Below are 19,872 nucleotides of genomic sequence, written 5' to 3'. Positions count from 1 at the left end.
GAATAAACAAATAATTCTAAATAATTTATAAATAAATTCACAATAATAGTCCTAATATTAGATTACAGTCCTGATATTAAGAAAAATATGTAAATTTCTGTGAAAAAGTTGTAATTTCCCCAAACATTTTTTTAAGTCTTAAAATTTAAAAGAAAAAAGTAGAAAAAAATTGCAAAATTACGTTGGGGAAAACACAAAAAAGTTAAAATATTTTGAGAATAAAGTAAATTTTTCATCTCCTAAAATATACAAAGAAACAGCAAAAAAAAGTATAGCCACAATCATCATTGGCAAAATACAAAGATGATATTGACGCTTTGATAAGACAAGTGACAAAGAGAAGTAGAAAATTTATTGCAGTATTTGTTCCACCAAAAAGGTTATGAATCCCCTTTCCTCTTATTACTAAGGTGACCTAATACAACAAAATCTACATTTACAAAATATCCTCCTGCAATAGGCCACATATACTGCATGCGTAGTTTGAAATAGAATAAATTATATTCAGAGGACTCTTGCCATTGTACAGCATGGACAAATAAAATGGAACAAAAATAAAAATTCTTGTTTTTTTTTCTTTTTTTGTTTTTCTTTCAAATATCTAAAAGCTAAAAGAAAAAAAAAATTAGGTGCTAGTAGTATAATAAACTCGAAAAACACTTTAATAAGAACATCAAAAAGACTAATTTCCAACATTCACTTAAGGTTTTATTCTTTTTTTTTTTTTTTTACAGTTTTTTTGTCTTCAGAGATATAAACATTTTTAGTTTTTTGTTGTGTTAAACTATGATACAGTGGGAGTAGAAATGAGCGACTAGAATCGGCTGCACAACAGCGAAGGAACTCCCATGACAATGTTGACAAAACATTTCCCTCCATGTTCTCCTCTGAGCTCATTTCAGCCAATTATTCCTTTTTAATGCCTTCTGGATCCTAATCCTCTTGCACTTGTACACAGACAAACATAAGCAGTCCCTCTACTATAATAAGTCTTATAATAAGTCTTTTTTTCTTGAAAGAATAACTCATGTAAAAGTGTGTAGTGTCAAATAGTCTCGCCCTCTTGTGTTTTCTTATAAAAAAAATGAGAAAGGGAAGAGGGTATGAATCCAGTGAAGTTTGGCTGTGTGGCTGTAGGCGGCCTCTTGAGGTGGAAGAGGAGGAGGAGGTGAACTTTAACAATGTAAAAATGGGAGCAAGGACAAAAAAACAACAAAACAACAAAAAAAACAATACAATAAACACGCAGGAGCCATTAGCTAGCTCCTCCTTCCCGCGCTGCATACAGAGAGCGTAAAGTCTGTACTATTTTGTTGCTCAGTTTGTGGTTGCTGGTCAAGGCAATCTTCTTGTAAATGATGTCCGACTCTTTAATAGTGTCCACCCAAGGCACCAGTTTGCGTCCGTCGCGCTTCTTAGCCTCCGCCCAGGGCCCCGAGTAGGAACCCGCCATCCAGTGGATGGTGTAACCGCTGGGTGTCTTCTGGACCACTCGCGCTATTTGCGGTCGGTCCTTGTACTTGGGGCAGCAAAGGCCGATAACGTCCATTACTTCCACTGTCTCGCTCATGCGGCCGGGGTCCGAGGGGTCGCCGACTCGCCTTGACTTCCGAGAGGACTAAGAGAGGAGACAATGAAATGCACAATGAAAGCCACTGATTTGTACACACTTGATGTTTCCCTTGCTATTATTTACCCCTGGGGTCCTTTCATCGCCATCGCTGTCGTCGTCGTCCGTCTCTGGTCCTGCCTGATTGCGTGGACTTGGTCCTGACAAGGAACCCAAGCCTCCAAGAAGAGCGTTTATGGCTTTGTTTCGGATGTTAGCACTGGCCGATGCTTCTCCCTCCTCGTCCTCCTCGTCCGGGTCCAGATGTTCCATAAGCATCTTGAACTGTGTCGAATAACAAAATAAAAACAATTTTTTAGCTAGGAGACCAGGGTTCAATTCCACCCTCGGCCATCTCTGTGTGGAGTTTGCATGTTCTCCCCCGTGCATGTGTGGGTTTTCTCTGGGTACTCCGGTTTCCTCCCACATTCCAAAAACATGCTAGGTTAATTAGCGACTCCAAATTGTCCATAGGTATGAATGTGAGTGTGAATGGTTGTTTGTCTATATGTGCCCTGTGATTGGCTGGCGACCAGTCCAGGGTGTACCCCCTGCCTTATGCCGGAAGACAGCTGGGATAGGCTCCAGCACCCCCACGACCCTCGTGAGTATAAGCGGTAGAAAATGAATGAATGAATGATTTAGACTCAGCTGCACGGCGGTCGAGTGGTTAGCGCGCAGACCTCACAGCTAGGAGACCAGGGTTCAATTCCACCCTCGGCCATCTCTGTGTGGAGTTTGCATGTTCTCCCCCGTGTATGCGTGGGGTTTCCTCCCACATTCCAAAAACATGCTAGGTTAATTAGCGACTCCAAATTGTCCATAGGTATGAATGTGAGTGTGAATGGTTGTTTGTCGACATGTGCCCTGTGATTGGCTGGCGACCAGTCCAGGGTGTACCCCGCCTTACGCCGGAAGACAGCTGGGATAGGCTCCAGCACCCCCACGACCCTCGTGAGGATAAGCGGTAGAAAATGAATGAATGAATGATTAAGACTCAGCTGCACGGCAGTCGAGTGGTTAGCGCGCAGACCTCACAGCTAGGAGACCAGGGTTCAATTCCACCCTCGGCCATCTCTGTGTGGAGTTTGCATGTTCTCCCCCGTGTATGCGTGGGGTTTTCTCCCACATTCCAAAAAACATGCTAGGTTAATTAGCGACTCCAAATTGTCCATAGGTATGAATTTGAGTGTGAATGGTTGTTTGTCGACATGTGCCCTGTGATTGGCTGGCGACCAGTCCAGGGTGTAACCCGCCTTACGCCGGAAGACAGCTGGGATAGGCTCCAGCACGCCCACGACCCTCGTGAATATAAGCGGTAGAAAATGAATGAATGAATGATTTAGACTCAGCTGCACGGCGGTCGAGTGGTTAGCGCGCAGACCTCACAGCTAGGAGTCCAGGGTTCAATTCCACCCTCGGCCATCTCTGTGTGGAGTTTGCATGTTCTCCCCCTGCATGCGTGGGGTTTCCTCCCACATTCCAAAAACATTCCTCCCACATTCCAAAAACATGCTAGGTTAATTAGCGACTCCAAATTGTCCATAGGTATGAATGTGAGTGTGAATGGTTGTTTGTCTATATGTGCCCTGTGATTGGCTGGCCACCAGTCTAGTATGTACCCCGCCTACTTTTTCTGGACTGGACTGTCCAGGGTGTACCCTTATTAGAAAATGAATGAATGTTTTGTTATTTTTGATAATTTTAATTATTATTATTATGAGACCCTTCATTATTGTTGCTCTGCTCGTTCTTCATGAGAGGCCTGGAAGTAGAGTTGACGGGAGGAGCTTAAAAAAAAGGTATGGACTGCAAATGCATAGAAAGAAAGAAAAAAATCTGGTAAAAAAAAAAATTGCAAGTTCCCGCATTACTTATAATATTCCAATACATTTATGCATATCATGTAGACATGTCAAAAGAAAAGTCAATAAAATAATGCAATAATGCAAGCTGTCTGTTGCCCTGCTTGCCAACTTGTGAGTAAAATGGTAGCTGGTGTTGTTTTTTGTATATATATATTTTTTATGTAGTTATTTAGAAATTGGATTGCATGCTAGTGTGAATCCCGATCCGAGTTTTTATGGAAAACTAACATGAACAAAGGAAGGATGGAATGATGAAAATGTTCATCACTTACGTCCAGGTATTGTTTGACAATACGTCTCTTGACATCTTCCGTCAGCGTGGCGCGAGCCATGTTGTTGGAGATGAAGTCGAGGGTTTGTCGAGGGTGGAAGTGAACGTTGATTTTTCTGTTCACCGCCTTATCGTACACCTTTGCCGACTCTGTTGGAGAGTACTTTTGGATTTTGCTGCAGGAAGACCAAAAATGCGATTAGGGGTACGAGAAGAAGTTTGGAACGGAGAACTGAAATGATGTTTAATAGCTCGTACCCGTCTGAGAAGCCGTACTGGTTCTTCAGATGCTGTTTGAGCACCAGCAGCAAAAGGATGCCTTGCACGGAGTTGGCGAAGTCCAAGAGGCCCGTGGGATTGTCTGGGAGGAGCCTCATGACCTTTTCCGCATCGTCCATATTCAGATCGTCCAGGTCGGATTCGGACTCTGAAGTCTCGGAGCCTGCTACTGCTTTTCTGGCCTTTTTGGGCCGCTGTACTACATCGTCTTCGCTGTTGTGTGCATCGTCACTTCTGGGGGAGTCGCAGTTCATTCTGTCGTCGTCGTCCTCCCCGTCTGATGTGCTCTTCCACTCCTTCTTGACGCTCTTCTCCTTCCGCCTCGGCTCCTTTAGCAAAAGCTGGACAGACGACAGGAAATGAATGTTAGCACAATTTTAGTACCTTGCATTTGTGTTAGATTTCCTACCTCTTTAAAGGTTTGCAAAAGGTTGCTTCCCGACACGGATAAACAGATGTCGATGTGGTGCATGATGAAGAGCGGTTCCTCCTGGCTCTGGTATGGAAAACAGGCCAGGTTGTCCGCTATAAACAGCAACATGTTCACATCTGTCCTCTGGAAAAAGTAGAAAATAGAGCATGTGTTGGGGGACCAAATGGCTGAAAACAAGCTCAATTTACTCTAGTTAAGCTTCAGTCTGCTAGACTCACGGAGCTGTCGTCAAAGAGGTTCAGCAACGAGATGAGGAAGGCTCGCCGGTGCTGCCGGTTCCCTCGGATCATGGAGAAGAGGTGCGAGCAGAGAGCCGAGTTGGTCTCGTCCTGCCTGAAGCCTCGTATGATGGTCCTCCGGGACAACTCGATGGACTGCTGCAAATTGAAGGACATCTTCATCCCGGCCACGGCCTTCATCTGATATGAGGGGGGGGGGAGAAAGTTAGCATCATTTCCACAAGAGTCATCAGGTGTAAAAACAAACACCTTTTTAATCAGACTTTTAACTAATATTTTTAAACTTTTCTTATGTTTTTATCTTTTTAGTCCTATTTTATGCTCTTAGTCTTCAGCTTTTAACTCGTGTTTTGTTTTTATCGTTTTAGTCCTATTTTATGCTCTTAGTCTTCAGCTTTTAACTCCAGTATTTTGTTTTTATCTTTTTAGTCCTATTTTATGCTCTTAGTCTTCAGCTTTTAACTCCAGTGTTATGTTTTTATCATTTTAGTCCTATTTTATGCTCTTAGTCTTCAGTTTTTAACTCCAGTGTTTTGGTTTTATCTTTTTAGTCCTATTTTATGCTCTTAGTCTTCAGCTTTTAACTCCAGCGTTTTGTTTTTATCTTTTTAGTCCTATTTTATGCTCTTAGTCTTCAGCTTTTAACTCCAGCGTTTTGTTTTTATCTTTTTAGTCCTATTTTATGCTCTTAGTCTTCAGCTTTTAACGCCAGTGTTTTGTTTTTATCTTTTTAGTCCTATTTTATGCTCTTAGTCTTCAGCTTTTAACTCCAGTGTTTTGTTTTTAACTTTTTAGTCCTATTTTATGGTCTTAGTCTTCAGCTTTTAACTCCAGTGTTTTTATCGTTTTAGTCCTATTTTATGCTCTTAGTCTTCAGCTTTTAACTCCAGCGTTTTGTTTTTATCTTTTTAGTCCTATTTTATGCTCTTAGTCTTCAGCTTTTAACTCCAGCGTTTTGTTTTTATCTTTTTAGTCCTATTTTATGCTCTTAGTCTTCAGCTTTTAACTCCAGTGTTTTGTTTTTATCTTTTTAGTCCTATTTTATGCTCTTGGTCTTCAGCTTTTAACTTCAGTGTTTTGTTTTTCTCTTTTTAGTCCTATTTTTTGCTCTTGGTCTTCAGCTTTTAACTTCAGTGTTTTGTTTTTATCTTTTTAGTCCTATTTTATGCTCTTAGTCTTCAGCTTTTAACTCCAGTGTTTTGTTTTTATCTTTTTAGTCCTATTTTATGCTCTTGGTCTTCAGCTTTTAACTCCAGTGTTTTGTTATCTTTTTAGTCCTATTTTATGCTCTTAGTCTTCAGCTTTTAACTCCAGTGTTTTGTTGTTATCTTTTTAGTCCTATTTTATGCTCTTAGTCTTCAGCTTTTAACTCCAGTGTTTTGTTGTTATCTTTTTAGTCCTATTTTATGCTCTTAGTCTTCAGCTTTTAACTCCAGTGTTTTGTTGTTATCTTTTTAGTCCTATTTTATGCTCTTAGTCTTCAGCTTTTAACTTCAGTGTTTTGTTGTTATCTTTTTAGTCCTATTTTATGCTCTTAGTCTTCAGCTTTTAACTCCAGTGTTTTGTTTGTATCTTTTTAGTCCTATTTTATGCTCTTAGTCTTCAGCTTTTAACTCCAGTGTTTTGTTTGTATCTTTTTAGTCCTATTTTATGCTCTTAGTCTTCAGCTTTTAACTCCAGTGTTTTGTTGTCCTCCACACTGGGGACTGTGTCGGGTCTGCTGAGTGGGTGCCATCCTCGGGTCCCTTTGACCCGGCCGGCCGGGGGTTCGCCCGTCTCTCGGAGTCGGGGGGCCCGGGTGCTGGTCCCCCGATGACACGGCCTGCAGCTCCTCGCAGTGTGGACGGCCCCAAAGGTGGCGTTTCCTTGATCCTCAGTGCCATGCCATGTCTCCCTACTGTGTGTGTGTGTGTGTGTGTGTGTGTGTGGGTCTAGTATGGAGGGTGGGAAGGAGGGGCTTTCTTTTGTTTCTTTGTTTTTTCCTTTTAATTGTAATTGTTTTAATTCTGTAAAGCACTTTGTGTTGCATGTCTTTGCAGTGCTATACAAATAAAGTTGATTTGATTTGAAGTATGCATCAATTCATCAGGGCGTGGGGCCTTTAAGAGTGGAGGCCACTAGATCAGGAAACACTGTCCAAATGATTTGAAATACCTTAATTGTATTTATACATTATACAAATGATAAATAACGAATAATACGCATTGGTATGTGATAAAGATGAATGGATTGCAAGGTTGATGATGCAGATGCCGACTCACATGAATGAACCCTGTGTACTTCTTGTCAATCTCAACCAGCTGCTGGTCAGCTTTGTTCCTCATGCTGGGCTCCGGGTCGGTTCCCATGGCGATCAGGTAAGGTACACACTTGTCAAATTAAATGGAAAATTAAAGAATGCTATTTAATGCAGTCAATTTGATAATTGAACTCCGAGACAGGAGGGTGGTCTGAGTGCTCACCTGCACCGGATGGATGAGGCCCTGGTTCAGCGTGAGCGCAATGACGTTGAGAGCAAAGTTCCGTACACTGGTCTGCGTGTGGAAAAATGCCTCCAACACCTGTTTCAGATAAAGCTGCATAATGGAGCTGCTCATCCCCGAAGAAATGTCACCCATCTCTTTCAGATCCTCCTGTTTTGAAAGTTTCTTCCCTGCAAAGAAAAAAAAAAAAATGACGTATCTACCTCTCGTTTATTGATTGATGTTGCATGAGGTGTATTGTCTTGAAATGTACATTCTCTGTCTGCTTCCTGCATCCTCGTGTCCTCCTCCTGCAGGTATGTCTGCAGGTTTTTGAGGATCTGGATTTTGAGGTTAATGGATGAGGCACTGTCAGCCAGGATGCCATTGTATAAGGACTTCACCTCAGGCACAAACATTTGGCTGGGATGCATGATGACGAGGAAGCCTGAAACAACAAAAACACAAAATTCAAGCCTGAATAAAAAAAAAATCCTTGACTTTTAAACTTATACCCGAGAGCAACGCAAAACGGCATCATAGCGTGCCGAGTTAATATTTAGACATTTTGGCACTCACTTACTTACTTCTGTTACTAACTCACTCATATTTATTTATTTAACAACCCATTACAATACACTCATATGTGTACATTCTGTATACACCAGTCATTATTTGCACTATGACCCATTTACCATTGCACTAAAATTAATATATCTGCAATGTCTCTGCTACTGCATATGCTCCTGTGCAATACTATGTGTATATTTTGGATATCTTGTATACATCTTGTACATATCGTGTTAAATTGTGTTTTATATACAGTAAAGTCTCGTTATATCGATATCGGTTATATCGATAGTACTGCTTATTACGATACTATTTTCATTTCCCGGCAAATTTCTAGTCTTTTATGATATAATTAGCTCCGGTTAGTACGATACCCGGTTATTACGATAATCCGGTTACTACGATGCCCTTTTCATCTCCCGCGAGCCAATTTGGTCTGCTTATATCGATACAAAAGCAGCTTAAAGCTGAATCAATATTTGCTTAAGGATTTCAATACCACCATTAGCGAAATCTGTAAACGGCGTATTGTTTGATTTTCGACTAACACCGTTTCGGCTTTTCCACCGACGGATGGTAATTAGAGGATCACAGGTAATTAATATGAGGTAAGTATTAAACAATCTTTTGAAGTAAAGGAGTAAATATTTGTATAATTTAGAGGGAAGATTCAGTGAATAGACTTAGTGTTTTCATGATGAGGATGATGAGGATGAAGAACCAACTGACATAGCATACACACCTATTCCAACGAAGACACAAGCGTACAAATACATGTATTTAATTGTGTTGTATTCAGATATCTTTTTATCGCCTGCAATAATCACTATTTTTCATATGTACATGCTGGCGTTCGTGGTTTCTCTCGTGTGTATAGAACAATGTCGAGTGCATTATTGCCCACTTTTAATGCAGTTCGGCGCAGGATCGGATATATCGATAGTCCGGTTATATCGATATTTTTTTCCGACTCCCGAGAATATCGATATAACGAGACTTTACTGTACTTTTTTTTTTTTTTTTTTTTTAAACTTGACTACTGCATTGAAAGGAGAAGCTCTCCAATCTCGTTGTACATCTTGTATAATGACAATAAAGGCCATTCCATTCTATTCCATTCCATTACCTAAACCGATGATAGCTTTACTTTTGACTTCCTCATCCTCGTGTTTGGTGAAGTACAGCAGCAGCTCTAGAACTTTCTCCTTGATGACAACCTGCAGTCCGAAAAAAGATGGTGAAACAAACTTAGAAGAGTGTTTGCTTGCCCCCCCCCCATCACTTTTAACTCATTACCTTGTTGGTGCCCTTGAACTCCTCCAGGTCAAAATCAAAGTGCCGGGCCAGAGCGCCCACAGTGAAGAGCGATCGCAGCAGGAAAGGCTTGTTTGCTACCAACGTTGTGCTGTTAGGATCGTCTTGATGCTGGACCTTCAACTTGTTAAGTGCACCTGGAGGTAAAAAAAAAAAAAAAAAGGTGAGGTCCCGTTTTGTCGTAAAGCTCCATTTGAGCGGAGGAATATGTATCTCACCGTAGAATTTGTTGAAGCACGCAAAGACAAACTTGTAGTTGTGTGTTACTTTGTTAACGACAGCCCCCAGACAGCTAACGCAGTGCTGGACCACCTATAGAAAAGAGGAATGGAGTTAGATAGATAGTGTAATTAGATATTTTACTTTGTCATCTATAATAAAAAATAGTAATAATGGACAGCAAGACATCATTGCTTCAAAAATTGATTTGAGCACAGACCTAAAACCTTGCTTCTTAATGCACAAGACTAGACACACACAAACTAATAAACACGTCTAAAAACCTCAGGTAGGGCTTAATAAGAAGATACTGATGTTTGGGTTGGTCTCCTGTCCAGACACAGTCTCAAGTTTTTGTTTTTTAATGATTAGACACATGCAATCCAGAAAATAAGTAAATGTCGCAAAAAAGTGGGCTAATAAATTGACACACAAAGACTGCGGATTTCTGAAAATAACAGATGAAATGATACAGCACTCTGCAAGAAGCAATAAAGTCTGTAAAATTAAATAATTAAATGTTAAAAAAAATTAAAAAATTGTTAACTATAATGGTAAATATTAATGATGATTATAATGATGGTAATAATGATAAAGATTATAACAATAATAATAATATTATAATGATAATAATAACAGGGGAAAACAAGACAGTGACATGAACATGATTATATCTTGCAAAAAGGGGTAGGCATTTATAAGCTTTTGCTTCAACCTACTACTTTTGGGCTTGTGATCAGATAGTTGAATACAAATGTAAATAATGGAAAGTTATATTTTGATTGATGTAAGAAATGCACTGTAATGTTTCATATATTTGCCCAAATAAAGGAAAATAATAATAATAGAAATAAGATGTTAGTGTTTTGTTTTGGGTTCTTTCATTTTCTGTATGTGACCCTCATTACACCCTTGACCTAGCGTATACTACCAAGTGCATGCTACATGCTACATGCTACAGCAGCTTCATTACAACTGCTGAATTTTAAGACCATTTAAGACCATGTCTGATAGATATCTAAAGAAAAAAAAAAAACACATACAGTCATTCCATATTTGATGATGAGCTTCATGAGATCTTCCTCGATGGTGGCAAGGAACGTTTCACTAGGGTGCTCCATCAGAGGTACCACCAGCTCCAAGATCTTGGCCACATTACAGATGACCATGAAGTCATTGGCAGTCTGCAGAAGACACAAAAGACACAGCCGTCGGTGTGGAAATACACAGGCAAAGTATTTCTACTGCTAAGTCTGAAAATGCAGTACTTACATTACACTTGGTGGTGAGGTAAGGCTGCATGGTCATGGCGTGTTTGACCATCAGCTGGGCCCTGATCTTGCTGAACAGGTACAAGGTGGTGATGCAGGCCACCAACCGTGTGGAGTTCACACCCTTGTTCTCTGCAATGCGAAAGAGGACACGCGTGTTTTTACAACCGCGCTTAAAGTCAAGTCTAAATACAAAGCGTTACAGACCTGCGAGAGACTCTTCGTATTTCAGGATGTGCTCTACTAGATTGTCCACCAGCTGCACGCAGGCCTTCTTGGCTGGTTTATACGACGCGTCCTCCTCAGATTTGAGAAGCTAAGGCAAGAGGGACAGTGTTAACTTCCACTTCTGCGTATTTTGCGACAATACAAGACTTACATTCTGAAGAAGCTGCTCAAACCAGTCATAGCCGGTGTCTCGACATGCGGCGACCTGGTGAAAAAGAAATAGAACGTCACTGAGATAAGCTGGTCATTAATTTTATGAAGTGAAACTGTTATGGCAGTGATTTTCAACCACTAGTGTACCTTGAGAAACCGTTTATAATTAACATTTATTAATCATCATTTGCAAATATTATGTCAATATCCATGAATATATGGACCCAAATATTCCAATTGCATTTGGTTTATTTGCGGAAAAACGGAAAGAATTGAACAGGGATGGAATATTCCTTTCCCCAATCCGATTCAGGTATCTTGTACCCGCTCAAACGGAAATTTGTCAGGGTGCGTTCTTCTTCCGTGGTGTTTTTCTTCTTCTGTTGTTTATTGGGCAGTTGGCAAGCAGCTTTCGTGTGCATTACCGCCATCTGTGGAACAGAATCTAAACCCTTCTATACGCCATTCACAAGTCCAGTTTTATTAAAAAAGAAAATATATATCTATATAAAACATGTTCTGAGTTTAATTACGTTTGATTAATGTTCATGTTAAAGGTTAAATAACTGTTAATAGTTATCCTCCCTATCCGTGTGGAAGTGGTAAGTTTTGGGCTATTTAAGTTTAAAGGAAATAACTTGAAGGCTACCGTTTAGGTCGCTAGCTCTCTAGTTTGCGAGTTAGCATGTGTCTCAAGACCCTGCAGTTGTGCAATATGTCCAGTTTTATTAAAAAAGAAAATATATATATCTATATAAAAGATGTCCTGAGTTTAATTATAAAATATTAGCAAGATTGAATTTGATCTTTTCCTGTTTTAAATTTATCCCGGGTGCGTTCTTTCAGCGCATGCTGAGATATGACGTAACACGCAGATCCAGACGTTCTTCAGTTTTAAAAATGGAGGCCAGCAATCGGCACTGGACTGCTAAGCAAAGTTTGTTTTTGATTCAAACTAAATTTCAAGACTGGACAGACGAAAAACTGACAATACGGAGTTATTCCAACAAGTGAAAGAAAAACTCGGGGAAGCCGGTATCACGTGATGTTGATGTTTACGTTTTACTGGGCATGCCCTATTGACTATTCAGGTTGATTTTCACGTGCATGTAGACAAGAGATTGGAATATTCCTTTCTATGGATACCATTGTTTCCTGAAAGGTCATTTGGAAAGAGAAAAAGTGGTCATGTAAAAACGTGGCTACTGTGGAGTGTCTGTGGTGTAAAGACTGGCATAGCAATGTAATATTGGTCCTACTTTGTTCCTCCGATAGACTTTTTGTTACATTTTTGGTTAGTGGTGTTCCACAAGATTTTTCCAATGTAAAAAAAACGTGCCGTGGCTCAAAAAAGGTTGAAAAACACTGTTATGTTACTTACCACGTCTGTGATGTTAAGGATCTTTCTGGTCATGGTTTCTTTGTCGTGGGCCGAAGTCGGAGTAAACCATAACTTCTGGAATGTCTCATTCACTAATTTCTATGAGCAAAAATATCATAGATAAGGTGGGCTGATGAATCTGCATGGAATATATGTTATATATATATGAAATGTTGAGCATTTGGTGCATACCTTGATGCCCTCCTCATCATTGACCCTGCGGATCATCCTCACGCACATCTCTGTGATCTTACTGAAGGTTGGCTGCTCCAAACAAATGTCTCGCAGGATCTTGATCACTCGCTTCCTTACACTGATACCAGTATCCTGTGGGCCAAAATTCATTAGTCATTAGCATAATGCAAATGTGCAATATTTTCCATCACTGCCTCTGTTACTACCTCAATCATATTTATTTATTTAACAACCCATTACAATACACTCATATGTGACTTTACTCATCTGTATACACCAGACATTATTGCACTATGACCCGTTGATCATCGCACTAAAATTAATATATCTGCTCCTGCATATGCTACTGTGCAATACTATGTGTATATTTTGGATATCTTGTTAAATTGTCTTTTTTACTCTACTTTATATACTTTTTTTTGATTTTTTAAACTTGACTGCACTGAAAGGGGAAGCTCTCCAATTTCGTTGTACATCTTGTATAATGACAATAAAGGCCATTCCATTCCATTCCATTCCATTCCAAATGCCTTGAGAACAGTGGGTGTTGTTTCCTGTGTGCAGTTGCATATTTCCAACACTGGGTGGCAGTATATGACTATAATAAAGAGTGAACTCTGGGTGAACCCTAGCGATTTCCATGACAACAGGCATAACAATGTGAATGTGGCAGTTCCAGATGCTCAGAAGCGATTAAGACAGACTGCATTCTGAAATAAACAGCATATCCAATTAGTGAGAAAAATATATATTGTTGCATAGTTATTTATAGTCCGCGCAGATTTTTAGAAGCATTTAAAAATAGTTGTTTTGTCGGAATGTTTTTCCATCTTTCATGGTTAAAAGTTCTCTAATGTCAACAAGATGCAGCAAACATGACTCTTCCGTTGATGATGGAGCCAACTCGACTGTTCCTGAGGTGACTCAACCCCACGGTGTACAGTCATAGTTTACACTGCAGTAATTCAAAAGACGTGATATGAAGCGTCTGTGTCACTGCTTGTTAATAAATCGTCACTAGGTGTCAGTAACATTACACTGATGAGACAATAGCCACCTCAGGTCAAAGGTTACTAAAGGGTTGTTGTTTCATGTCTATGGAGCCAAATAATGGTAAAACCAGTGTTTACAAGGTCATAAACAGGTTTTCTAGTCTCTAACTCAGGGGTCTCAAACACGCGGCCCGCGGGTCCCCGCCTTGATATGAAAGTTTAACGTTAGTGCGGCCCGCGCAAGTTTGATATGGATGCTGTATGGTATCATGTACCCAGAAAAAATGATTACGTTTGATTAATGTTCATGTTAAAGGTTAAATAACTGTTAATAGTTATCCTCCCTATCCGTGTGGAAGTGGTAAGTTTTTGGCTATTTAAGTTGAAAGGAAATAACTTGAAGGCTACCGTTTAGGTCGCTAGCTCTCTAGTTTGCGAGTTAGCATGTGTCTCAAGACCCTGCAGTTGCGCAATATGTTGTAAATAAAAAGAGTATAAATGTGACTATAGTCGTGTTTTGTCATGTCTACAGGGCTCTAATAATGCTTTGTTCATTTTAATCTGAAAAGAATAATTTGTCTACCGACCAACTATATGTGGTTTCTTAAGTTTTTATCATTTGCCGTTTTATTATTATTATTATTATTATTATTATATTTATTTATTTCTGATTGATTTTCTTTATTCTTGATTTGTTTATTTTTTTCATCTTATTTTGTGTAGAAAAATAAAAATTAAGATATTTGAGAACAGTGGAATGTTTTATCAGAGCTTTTCTTGTAGAAAATCGGAACCAAAGCAAAGTTTATTAATTTTTCTGTTTTTAATAAATGCGTTTTTTTTTGAAAACCTGATGCGGCCCGGTCTCACCCAGACCCTAGCTCCAGTGGCCCCCAAGTAAATTGAGTTTGAGACTCCTGTTCTACATTTTTTTATAGTAGTAGAGCCCTCTAGACATAGAATAACACCCCTATAGTCACCTTTACGCTCATTTTCCCCAATACAGCAAATATAATCAGAAAATAAGCCATTTAAGAGATAAATGAGACTTGTGTGTTTCAATAAATATATTCCGGACATGTAGGGAGAAAGTGACGATGGGGATTTAGACTTCAGTTTTAGCTTGACTACGGCCCCAACGGTACCCCCTGTTGTTGTTATCGTCATTATCCCCAAATAAATAGAGTTTGAAACCCCTGCTCTAACTACAGTAAAGTCTCGTTATATCGATATTCTCGGGAGTCGGAAAAAATATCCATATAACCGGACTATCGATATATCCGATCCTGCGCCGAACTGCATTAAAAGTGGGCAATAATGCACTCGACATTGTTCTATACACACGACAGTGATTATTGCAGGTGATAAAAAGATATCTGAATACAACACAATTAAATACATGTATTTGTACGCTTGTGTCTTCGTTGGAATAGGTGTGTATGCTATGTCAGTTGGTTCTTCATCCTCATCATGAAAACACTAAGTCTATTCACTGAATCTTCCCTCTAAATTATACAAATATTTACTCCTTTACTTCAAAAGAGTGTTTAATACTTACCTCATATTAATTACCTGTAATCCTCTAATTACCGTCCGTCGGTGGAAAAGCCGAAACGGTGCTAGTCGAAAATCAAACAATACGCCGTTTACAGATTTCGCTAATGGTGGTATTGAAATCCTTAAGCAAATATTGATTCAGCTTTGAGCTGCTTTTGTATCGATATAAGCAGACCAAATTGGCTCGCGGGAGATGAAAAGGGCATCGTCGTAACCGGATTATCGTAATAACTGGGTATCGTACTAACCGGAACTAATTATATCATAAAAGACTAGAAATTTGCCGGGAAATGAAAATAGTATCGTAATAAGCAGTACTATCAATATAACCGATATCGATATAACGAGACTTTACTGTATAGAAATATTCTTGAAATGGACTTATTGTGGTTGAGTCTGGGACCAATTAACCACGATGGAGAAACACATACCAGGATCCTCTCGATGAGCATGTCGTAGTACTGCTCCGTGAGTTGAGGTCTGCTGAGGACAAATTTGCCCAACAGCTCCACGGCTGCCTCCCTCACACTTGTAGAGTTGTCCATCAATCGGCCATGGACTCCACGCTGCATGTCCGACTGCGGAAGCACAGTTGTGTCAGTCGACAAAAACGACAGCAGGACACTTAATAGAGAGAATGGACGTCAACACATACTCGAGCCAGTATGCTGGGGTCCACTGCCACAACCTCAGAGAGACATTTCATGGCTTTTGTCCTCACAGCTATGGCACTTTCTCCAAGGACTCTCAATATCTAAAGAATAAAATATCAGGTAGAAATCAGAACAGTCAGTACAAATCATTAGTCAATACAAATAGGTGTTACTAAGTATTACCTGTGTTAAATAAATATCAAAGCTCTGTGCAAACGGCCTCATGGAGGCCAAATAACGCACAATCAGACAGGAGTCCTCGTAGTCCACAGTGTCAGAATTCATCCTGTAAAAAGGAGGAAAGATGTCAGAAAATTGCAAACACGACCACAAGGTCCAGGACTTTGACGTTGGCTTACTTTAGAGTGGCGAAATGAGCCGGTGTGGTTTTGATGATGGTGCGCAGGAACTTCTTGCGCTTCTCGGCCCGCTGCATAATTTCACCCGTGGTTTCCACCTCCTTGGCGTGTTGCGGCCCATCCGATGAGTCGTCATCCTTCGGATTCTGATTGCGCATGGACTTCTCCGCTTCCGTGGTGGCGTCCCGAAACCACTGAGCGATGTAGAACTTTCTGGCAAACTAGATAGCAAAAGCAGGCAACAACTTATCTTCTATTCATGACCTCGTTTGGGGTTACAGATTTGATATTATACCTTTAAATTTGTCCCAACCAAATATGATGACATCACTACTATTAAGAAAACCTTGTGGCATCTCTGAAGTATGAACCATACTAACCAACAAAGGCCGCTAATCTGGATTTGATACAACGTTAAGTCCAGTTCCATCATTTCCATGATGATATCATAGATTGCTTTAGCTCTCAGGTTGTCGCTGGCAAACTGTTTGCACTTTACAAATGCCGTGGCAATAGGAACAAGCTCCGGGATTCAGGTGGCTGATAAGGTTTAATGCAGGGGTCTCAAACTCAATTTACTTGGGGGCCCACTGGAGCTAGGGTCTGGGTAAGACTGGGCCACATCAGGTTTTCCAAAAAAAAAAAAAAAAAAAAAAAAAAAAACCAAAACGCATCTTAATTTTTATTTTTCTGCATAAAATAAGATGAAAAATAAATAAATCAAGAATAAAGAAAATCAATCAATCAGTAATAAATAAATATAATAATAAAACAGCAAATAATAAAAACTTAATAAACCACATATAGTTGGTGGGTAGACAAATTATTTTTTTCAGATTAAAATGAACAAAGCATTATTAGAGCCCTGTAGACATGACAAAACACGACTATAGTCACATTTATACTCTTTTTATTTACAACATATTGCGCAACTGCAGGGTCTTGAGACACATGCTAACTCGCAAACTAAAGAGCTAGCGACCTAAACGGTAGCCTCCAAGTTATTTCCTTTAAACTTAAAAAAGCCAAAAACCTACCACTTCCACACGGATAGGGAGGATAACTATTAACAGTAATTTAACTTTTAACATGAACATTAATCAAATGTAATAATTTTTTCTGGGTACATGATACCATACAGCATCCATATCAAACTTTCATATCAAGGCGGGGGCCTCAAACTAGTGTCCTGTGAGCCACATTTGGCCCGCGTGTTTGAGACCCCTGGTTTAATGTATTGAAGCTTGGAGTGTTTTATTTGCAGAGCATTTGACAAAATGCAGTATGATTAATATCGCCTCATTGGAGGTTATCTGAGCTGTGTTTTTAAGTTAGCCGATTTATCAGTATGACGTCATAATTCCTCATATAAGCTCAATAATACTACACCCCTACAAACAAACAAATATTGTCAAAATATAGTCACCACAAATCGAACACTCACTCGTCAAAATATTATTGTCATTTAAGAGAAGGTCATAACTTTAATTTAAGAATACAAAAATAACAATTTCAGTAGCATAAAGAAATTTTTTTAAGAGCTGTAATATTAAGAAAAACAAAACAGAGAAAAAAGTTGTAAGTTGGAAATGTAGTCAAAATATTATGGAAATAAAGTCAAAATTATTAGTGTATTATATTTATTTAATTAATTAATGTATTATTAAATAATAATAATATATTATTAATATATTTATTAATAATATATAATTAATATATTATATAATAATAATATTTAATAATACATTAATTAATGTATTATTAATGTACAACAAAAAAGTAGTTGAAAATTAAAAAAACAACACCAACATCTAAAATCTAAAAAAATAAAGTCAAAATATTGAGAGAGAAAAATAGCCCATAAACTCCTAAAATGAGGAAAAATTTAATTTTAGTAGCATAGAGGTTATTTTAGGTTGTAATATTATGACTGGCTACTACCAAATCTCATCTTTTTCTATACAATATCTTGAGTGAAAACTCACCACCAGAGAGGCATCCGTGTCAGCATTCTCCTCTAAATAATCCAGGAGAGCCTTCTGCAACTGCTGGGTCTCATCACCACCCGGAGACTACAGAACGATAGCCACGATAGAACCATGAATCTCTCCAAAGCGTACACGTACGCAAGTATGCTTGTGGCTTAAATGCCAAAAACGAGAAATGGTTGTTCTACCTGTTGTAGAATGCGATCAATCGACGTTTGGTCCATCCTGCTGGTGACGGCATCCTTCCTTAGACGAGCGGCCACGGTGCCGAGGTAGTCCAGAGACGCCACTCGGAGCGCCATCTCGGTCTGCTTGTTGCTAAACTGGTGCACCTGTAGGCAAGCCAAACATTACAGTAGCAAGATTACAAAGAAATGTCCATAGTCCAAGGAAGATGCATTTAGGTGCAGGCGCACTAACCAGTAGTCTTCCAAGCAGACTGAGAAGCAGCTCAGCTGCAGGCCACTCGGGTTTATTAACTGTTGAGAGCAGGTCCTGTACAAAGTTCTCAAACAACGGCCGGTAATCTTCCTCTCCTTGCTTGCTGCCACACCTGAGGGAAATACGGAAAAACACAATTTGAGACCGAGTTCAAGAACAGAATGCATCCATATGCAGCAGGGTGTTTACTTTTTGAGGAACACGGAGAGGAAGTTCTGTGCTGTTCTCATTGCCGTCTCATACGAGTTGGTAATCAACACATCTTGGTCCACCTAAAATTTAAAATAAATACATATTGTATTGTATATAATGTGCATTTAAAGGTACTCTTACCTTGGTGTCGTGCTCCTCTAAAGTGTCTTTGTCATTGGGGAGGTGGACCACACACTGGATGAGCTGCAAGACCAAGGCCGTCACCATTTGGATGTACATGGGCTCTCCATCTTGGTCCGAGCTGTTCAACCTTAAAGAAATAGAGCATACAGCCATGGAACTCTACTGCGACACAGCATTGCTAGCAATGGTCATTGTAATGGTAATGGGAATTGTTTTATTTTATTTGAACATGCATCAGATTACAATTGAATGCATCACATAATCAGTTCACAGTTCCACATGTCCAAAAGGAGTAGGAAGAAGCAAAGCTTATTAAATCCTACCCCTCCATCTGGTACTTTTACAATCAGTAACTGTTGCATTTGTTCACTTCCTGCTTTCCTAATATAGTTTACGTTTTTTTTTCTTTCATTTTTGTCACATATTGAAGTACGAGGTGATATGACCATACAATGACATAATGGGTACCATAGCAACCGTCAATATAGTGATATATATAGCACATCATGACTGGTTCAAGACTCTTCATCCTTGTATTTACAATTGAGTGCATCCCATAATCAGTTCACAGTTCCACATGTCCAAAAGGAGTAGGAAGAAGCAAAGCTTATTAAATCCTACCCCTCCATCTGGTACTTTTACAATCAGTAACTGTTACACTTGTTCACTTCCTGCTTTCCATAATACAGTTTTTTTTTTTAAATAATGTACCTCGTACCGAAGTACAAGGTGATATGACCATCCAATGACATAATGGGTACCATAGTAAGTGTCAATATAGTATAGTAATAGGGCATGCACAGTAAAACGTAAACATCAACATCACGTGATACCGACTTCCCAAAGTTTTTCTTTCACTTGTTGGAATAACTCTGTATCGCCAAAAGAAGTAGGAAGAAGCAAAGCTTATTAAATCCTACCCCTCCATCTGGTACTTTTACAATCAGTAACTATTACATTTGTTCACTTCCTGCTTTCCATAATAGTTTTTTTTTTAAAATAATGTACCTCGTACCGAAGTACGAGGTGATATGACCATACAATGACATAATGG

At 39.3% G+C, this 19,872-nt stretch overlaps 1 protein-coding gene across 3 annotated transcripts in view; it reads right to left on the bottom strand.

Annotated features, from left to right (window-relative positions):
* Nucleotides 1-330: 330 nt before the first annotated feature.
* The window catches only part of nipbla (NIPBL cohesin loading factor a), a 41,256-nt gene continuing 21,714 nt past the window's right edge, over nt 331-19,872 (bottom strand). For all 3 annotated transcript variants that reach the window (XM_058070477.2, XM_058070476.2, XM_058070478.2), the window contains exons 23-49: nt 18,816-18,945; nt 18,672-18,754; nt 18,462-18,594; nt 18,230-18,373; nt 18,039-18,125; nt 16,054-16,274; nt 15,878-15,980; nt 15,697-15,795; nt 15,473-15,619; nt 12,490-12,624; nt 12,298-12,396; nt 10,915-10,968; nt 10,743-10,851; nt 10,537-10,667; nt 10,308-10,448; nt 9,264-9,357; nt 9,028-9,182; nt 8,858-8,948; nt 7,436-7,609; nt 7,162-7,352; nt 6,961-7,068; nt 4,679-4,879; nt 4,437-4,583; nt 4,007-4,368; nt 3,750-3,924; nt 1,697-1,894; nt 331-1,618 (exon numbers count right to left, since the gene is read on the bottom strand). In XM_058070477.2, coding sequence (XP_057926460.2) covers nt 1,256-1,618; nt 1,697-1,894; nt 3,750-3,924; nt 4,007-4,368; nt 4,437-4,583; nt 4,679-4,879; nt 6,961-7,068; nt 7,162-7,352; nt 7,436-7,609; nt 8,858-8,948; nt 9,028-9,182; nt 9,264-9,357; nt 10,308-10,448; nt 10,537-10,667; nt 10,743-10,851; nt 10,915-10,968; nt 12,298-12,396; nt 12,490-12,624; nt 15,473-15,619; nt 15,697-15,795; nt 15,878-15,980; nt 16,054-16,274; nt 18,039-18,125; nt 18,230-18,373; nt 18,462-18,594; nt 18,672-18,754; nt 18,816-18,945 — 4,075 coding nt within the window. In that variant the 3' untranslated portion in view covers nt 331-1,255. The remainder of the gene's footprint in view (nt 1,619-1,696; nt 1,895-3,749; nt 3,925-4,006; nt 4,369-4,436; nt 4,584-4,678; nt 4,880-6,960; nt 7,069-7,161; nt 7,353-7,435; nt 7,610-8,857; nt 8,949-9,027; nt 9,183-9,263; nt 9,358-10,307; nt 10,449-10,536; nt 10,668-10,742; nt 10,852-10,914; nt 10,969-12,297; nt 12,397-12,489; nt 12,625-15,472; nt 15,620-15,696; nt 15,796-15,877; nt 15,981-16,053; nt 16,275-18,038; nt 18,126-18,229; nt 18,374-18,461; nt 18,595-18,671; nt 18,755-18,815; nt 18,946-19,872) is intronic.

The sequence above is a fragment of the Doryrhamphus excisus genome, linkage group LG3, assembly GCF_037039965.1.
Source record: "Doryrhamphus excisus strain RoL-2023G ecotype Guam linkage group LG3, RoL_Dexc_Guam_v1.1, whole genome shotgun sequence".
Taxonomy (NCBI): Eukaryota; Metazoa; Chordata; class Actinopteri; order Syngnathiformes; family Syngnathidae; genus Doryrhamphus; species Doryrhamphus excisus.
The sequence above is the reverse complement of the archived record's forward strand: the minus strand, read 5'-3'. Positions and strand labels throughout refer to the sequence as shown.